This window comes from Limulus polyphemus, unplaced genomic scaffold (assembly GCF_000517525.1).
Source record: "Limulus polyphemus unplaced genomic scaffold, Limulus_polyphemus-2.1.2 Scaffold9953, whole genome shotgun sequence".
Classification (NCBI taxonomy): Eukaryota; Metazoa; Arthropoda; class Merostomata; order Xiphosura; family Limulidae; genus Limulus; species Limulus polyphemus.
Window position 1 is genome coordinate 13242 of NW_013675563.1, and position 6800 is coordinate 20041.

The following is a 6800-nucleotide window of genomic DNA, read 5'->3' on the forward strand; positions in this document are numbered from 1 at the left end:
AAAAAAAAAAAATTCATTTTGTATAAATTATCTATAAAAAAAAATGTGTACATAAAGCTGACAATCTTGTTCACTACTTTCACCATATAAAAGCAAAAGCTCTTCTTGAAACACTGATTTCATAGACAAGATAATAGATTTGTGAAAAGAACACACACCTGTGTAGAAGCATGCTCTGACTATTTCACTGTTATACAATTCACACAAATGGCTTCAAATAATGTAAAACAAAAACACTTTACCTTGTGAGCAGCCCCTTTATGCTGTGCTAGCTTCCTAGTTCCCTTACATATTCCTGTAACAGAAAGTTCAGCAAGTCGCACTTGTCCATCACGGGCGCTACTGACCATGTACGTGTCTCCATGCAATGGCATGAACTTAGCCTGATATAATGTTAGAGAAATTATTTAACTGTTAATATACTAAGTAAACAAGTAATGATTTTTTTTTTCCACCAGAGATTACTGAACTATATATATATATAACTTTACCACACACACTGAGTGCACATATTTGAGTTTCTTCAAGGAGCTTGAGTTAGAAACACTAACAAATTGTGCACAGATTTAATAACATGTTTGTACTAATGTCAAGAACTTCAAATACTTTTTAACCTTATAATTATTAATTTCACCCTAAACTTTTACATTGTACAAAATAGAAGTACAGGTAAGTTCAAATATCCAACAAGCAATTCCAGAATGATTTTTTTGTGTTCAATCAGTGACAATGTGTTTAAAGAGCAGAATTACACCACAAATAATCGGTTGCTAATAGCCACACTAAAATATGAGTGAGATGTTTTACACAAGTTTATTAAACAATTATATACTTGTAGAATAAGTTATGTAGAAAACAAGAGCAAGCCAACCTTCATAATCACCTGTGAAGGAAAGTAAAAACGTACAGAAGTTTACACCTCAGAATAAAGAAAGTTTGGCTTAAAAGTAATCAAGATCTAGAGCTAAATAAATGTTTATGTTAAGTAAAAAGAATTCATGTCTTCAAGCCATTCTCTGCTGCTTTACCAGCACTCATTAAAATGAGAAACGAAATTAAATGGGGTTCTTTAAGCACTTAAGAATGTCTTGAAGGTTAATTTGTCTTAGTTTTGAAGGAAAAGGGAAAATTATAAGCCCAGAAAAGATGTAATTCTGATAATCAAAGAGCATCTTAAACAGTGTGTCCGATGAATAATCCGGAAGAATAGATTAATAGCATTAATGCTAGACATTATTCAGTTGCCTTGCAAGAAATCACTGTGGTGAGTATAAAAAAAAAAAAACTCAATATACAGACTACCATTACAAGAGGGCCAGCTAGTTTTGTTTTTCAATTTAGGCTCATCCAGGGTTACTTTTAATAAGCAGAAATCTTGAACACTAGTCTAAGAAAGCGATAAGTGGAAAATTGAACTGGACTTAATGGTTTTTTTTCCGCCAAGATTCATAATTCTGATGATGATAGAAACATTACGTGGGTGTAGTATTTTTGTGTTGTGACATATGTGCTCTTATTTTAAAATAACAGTCTAGTAGAACTGTTTTTGTTTTTGAGTATTTCTCATTTATCAAGTTATAAAACAATGTTACAGTAATCAGCTCAGCATAAAACACGTTCACATATTATTTAGAAGTCGACTTACCTGGAATACATTACTTCTGTGTCCACTGTGGTAAATAAGAACAGGTTTAGGGACCGTCCAATCCCATATTACAACATGGTGGTCATCGGAACCACTAGCTAACCTGGTTCCAGTGGAGTTGAAATGAAGACTGTTAACACAACCATCGTGACTCTTCATTCTATACATCAGTTCCAAACGTTCCACTGTATGCAGGCTCCCACTGCAGTGCAATTCAAATATACAACTAGGTTGATGATTAGAAACACCAAACTGTCTCTTTGCGACTTCTTGACACATGAACCATGTGTGCCTCGGTCTTGGTCCTTTTGGAGTAGGGTCATAGCGATGGTCAGTATCCGCAACTTCACTGGTTTGGACATTTGTAATCTCACGAGACAAATTACCATCTTGTATCACAGAATCAAGATTAATTTCATCAGACGTGTTGTTGTTTTCACCTACAGAACAACTTCTTCTTTCCACCACATCATTCAGTTTTCTTCCATCTCCCACCAGGTTGTTCGGTGCACCCGTCTCATCTTCGGTACTGTCTTCAGTTATTCCCTCTTCTCTACTGACATCCACATACGTGTTATGGTCCAACTCTTCAGGATCAACGATTCTTGGTTCCTTATGTGTCTGGATCTTGGTTACTTCCGTCTTCTGCTTTTGATTGTCTATTTTGACCTGACTACTCTGATTTCTATCTTCTTCCTTATCATCATTAGACTCTTCCAAATTATTACCCGCACAGGAATGAAGTTCCTTCATTTGATCAACTGATCCAGCTTCATCTCTCAATAAATCTATTGCTTTATTCACATCATTTTGATTATCTATTTTATCTCCATCTTTATGTTCAATTGCATTATTATTCTTTTTCACACTTTTACAAACTGTTGTAGATGTACATGTAACACTTGCAGAGTGATTTCCAGCTTTACCTTTGACAGATTCATTTTCTAGCTCTTTTAAATCACCATTACTAATTTCATGGTTCATTGTTTCACTCCAGTGGTGATGTACGAAAAGAATTATTATTTTACCTTCACTAACTGCTTTTTATAACATTACTAAACATGATAGACGATCAGTGTTCACGTCACATTTTTCAGTCTGTTCATCAAGGCTTACTATTAACATATTATTCACACACATATACTGAAATAATTCCTTTTACTTTTTTTGATTTATACAATTAATTGTAGACCGTGTACTTGTACTGTGGAATCGGCAAGTACATCAACATCTCTGCACGTGCCTCTTCATGTGAAGCCCCCCTTGTTGAAATAAGAACAAACTGTTATTATTCTATGAAGATAACTTTCTAAGAACTATAATGATACACAACTTAAAAAAAAAAAAAAACGTTTTGAATCAGAGATTCTAGTTAAAATTAAACAGATAATATTTGTTCCTTCTTGAAAATTCAGCCGATAAAATTTCTTCTGTACTAGGACAAAGATGAAATGTTGGTTGTAACTTATTACACAAGAAATTTGTTAGATTAATTGCAATACTTATAATATTTTTGTTTAATGTTTTTATGTGAATTATATGTTATAAGAGACTTGGTACATAACATAAACCTATGGACAACAAGGGACAGTTTGGTCCTTCAAGGCTGTCTTTCCACACCTTCCCTTGGGAAAGAAAAAATAATAATTAAACCCACAATTTACTTTTTATAAAATTTAATCTCCTGTAAAATAATGGTCTTCATTACTGACAATCACCACTCTTTCCATAAGTCAATTACCCTATTAAAAATAGAACTATCTTAACTGGAGCATATCATCTTCAGAATACAGAATAAAAGAAATCAAAGGCCTTTATCCTGTTAACTTCCTGGACAATCTTGTAAGTTTCAATTTCTCTTCTCAAAATAAAATGAGATCTTGATATACACACGCAAAATAACCCATCCCTGGAATAATCCTAAAAGCTCTCCTCTGAACCCCATCCATGAAGTCAATATCCTTTCTTAGATAAGGAGGCCAAATTAAAGAAAATTTGTGATGCATAACTAGTGGTTTATGCAGAGAGAGAGAGATCTACTTCTTTGGATCTGTAATCAATGCGCGTGAACATACCAAATAATTGCTTGGATGGGTTGAATGATTTATTAAAAACTATATAATTTTTTTCTTCAGTCAAGCTAGTAAGGTTTTATTTCCCATATATTTGAAACTTGCAACCCAAGTTATAACAACACAAGTGGGTTACAATTACAATGATTATAATTTAAGGTTATTTGCTATTTTTGTACAACTTGGTAATTGATTCAAGTCATTTTGTAACACATAAACATCCTCACTACAGTTAGAAATACCAAAGACCTTTAAAAACTTTAATTCAATCAAAATTTATTGTATATATTTTTATTCTACCACTAAATTACTTCTAAACTTTATGGTTAATTGTGCAAACATTCAACTTATTAGTGACACTCTTGTGAAATAACTTATGAATGTTTTTATATATCTTAACATAGCAACATAAAGGGCTATCTGTGATGCACCCACCACAAGTTTCAAAACTTGGTTTCTAGTATAATAAGCCTTCAGACTTCTTGCTGAGCCATGTGAAGAGCATCTTAACATTTCTGCTCAGTTACTAAGATCATCAAGGTCCAGTTAGAAAAATAAATGTTCTCAATGAAATTAGTTATTCCAAATAATTTAGATTCACCAGTAAATATTGAAATTTTACTGTTAAAAAAAACAACAACTATCGAACTATTTATAAAATAAGCAGCAGAGGTATCAAATCAAACACATAAGGCAGTAGTTCTCAAACTATTTTGTCCACAGACCACCTACAGATCCCATTCCACCTGCCACTACAAAACAAAAAAAACTCACCAGTGACTTGCATTTTGAACCTTTAGACCACACTTTCAGGGCCACTGCCATAAGGTAAAGTATTGGCCAACTTCGTCATTAATTAATTGCGAGGCTTTTTTTTTATTGCTCACATTTCAGCATATTAGCTCATTTATAGTTTACAAGATAAGGCATGCAATGAATATGACAGGATACACTTAATGTTTGGTTGCTTATTGTATTAATATAGATTGACATTAATGACTGAAGCACTGAACAGACTACTATGACCTTGCTCATGCTACAGACATGGTCCTCCTCCATTTTTTGGGGGATGGAAAACTTTAATGATTCACAATTATTCTCCTCAACAACTATAAAAGTTTTATTATCTGCAGTTATTTCTAGCATTATAAATACACAATCAAAACTTCCTGGAATAAAAATATTTATTTTGAATGATTTTCTTAATTGTTACCAAAGCTTCGTTTGGGTACTCTCGAAATTTTCTGTAACTTGTATATGTGCTATTCAATAATGAAAAATGTTAGGGATCATTTAGTATATTCATAGATCAAAAGATGTCAGGAGTTACAATTAAACAGTAGTCTAACCCTATATAATTTTAAGTTTAGGGCTATAAGTTAGAACTACTAGTACTAGTACTAACACAAACAGTAATAATATTAGTTTCATAGCTGTAAATACACTCAGTATATAATTTAAATTATACTTATAGTTTTAACTGTACAAATGTTTGATAAGTTTCAAATTGATTAGTTTAAGCATATTAAAAGTAATCTACTTCCTACAACTACAACTCACTCAGTAAAAGAACGTCTTGCCGTTTGTGACAATTTTAAATTTAAGTCGAAAATAAAAAAATCTCAATAACAATTTTATTCCTCAACTATTTACTATACCAACTTTTTTGATTATTCAAAGAATGAAATATACAACTCACTTTTAATACTCTATTTTTTTAGGGTAGTAACTTATAGTTGTAATTTTATCACAATGGACATTAACTTAACTTCATCTTTCTCCCTGAAAACATTCATATAAAAAATACACGTATTTTGCTACCAAAACAAATGAACACCGATAGAGGGCAAATCAAACACAAGTGTCTAAGTCATGAAAGACGAAGACAAAAATCGCAGGAATAGAACTTTAATAGAATTTTACTGTAAAACACCCGATTCTCTTTATTTCTTAGAAAAACTCCAAGAAAACTTGATGAAAATGTTATATCGTTACATAAAGGCAAATTTCTCACATTCACAATAGAAAGACAGTTAAAAAGAGAATGGCTATGGAAGGTAGCCGTAATAAACTTTTAGATTTCATAATGTTTATGAACATTTCCAACTTTGAAGCTCTTGTCGTAAGTTTGTTTTCTTCAAAAGAGTAGAAAAATGGAAGAAAGGCGCAAATTTCACAACAGATAGAGAGTTAAGTATTGCGAGTTTTGATGAAAAGACTTCCATTTTGAAAGGCGCGCACCAAGTGCATGCTTCTAAAGCAATAATATGGAAATACAATTTTTGACGAAATTTGTGAAAAATGCAAAGCCTTTGAGATTTTGACGAAAAATTAATTTTTTAAAAGAGTTAAAAAAAGCGTATTTTAGAGCAAAATTAATTGTAAAACACCTGATTCTCTTTATTTCTTAGAAAAAATCCAAATAAAAGTCGTTACAACTTGATGAAAAATGTTATATCGCATGGAAAGCTCAGAAAAGACAGATTTCTCTCATTCAGAATAGAAAGACAGTTAAAGAGAGAATGTATATGGAAGGTAGCCGGAATAAACTTTTAGATTTAAGAATTTTAATGAACATTTCCAATTTTGAAGCCCTTGTGGTGAAGTTGCTCTTCAGAAGTGTATAAAAATGGAAGAAAGACGCAATTTTCACAACAGATAGAGAGTTAAGTATTGAGATTTTTTATAAATAGACTTCAATTTTAAAACCCGCGCATCAAGTGCATGCTTCTAGAGCAATAATATGGAAATACAATTTTTGACGAAATTTGTGAAAAATGCAAAGGGAGATTTTAACAAAAAATTTAATTTTTTAAAAGAGTTAAAAATAGCGAATTTTAAAACAAAATCAATTGTAAAACATCAGATTCTCTTTATTTCTTAGGGAAAACCCAAATAAAAGTCGTTATAACTTGATGAAAAATGTTATATCGCATGGAAAGCATAGAAAAGACAGATTTCTCTTATTAAGAATAGAAACACAATAAAGAGAGAATGTGTATAGAAGGTAGCCGGAATAAACTTTTAAATTCAACCCAAATCAACCCACATCTAACAGATCATGACGTCTTATTACAAAATAA

The 6800-nt window shown here is 31.8% G+C and overlaps 1 protein-coding gene across 1 annotated transcript in view; it reads right to left on the reverse strand.

The window, feature by feature from the left end:
• The window catches only part of LOC106476168 (DDB1- and CUL4-associated factor 8-like), a gene marked incomplete at its 3' end in the record, with an annotated part of 16702 nt that extends 11334 nt beyond the window's left edge, over nucleotides 1-5368 (reverse strand). The window contains exons 1-3 of the mRNA XM_013936835.2: nucleotides 5278-5368; nucleotides 1646-2907; nucleotides 243-383 (exon numbers count right to left, since the gene is read on the reverse strand). Coding sequence (XP_013792289.2) covers nucleotides 243-383; nucleotides 1646-2629 — 1125 coding nt within the window. The remainder of the gene's footprint in view (nucleotides 1-242; nucleotides 384-1645; nucleotides 2908-5277) is intronic.
• Nucleotides 5369-6800: the final 1432 nt, after the last annotated feature.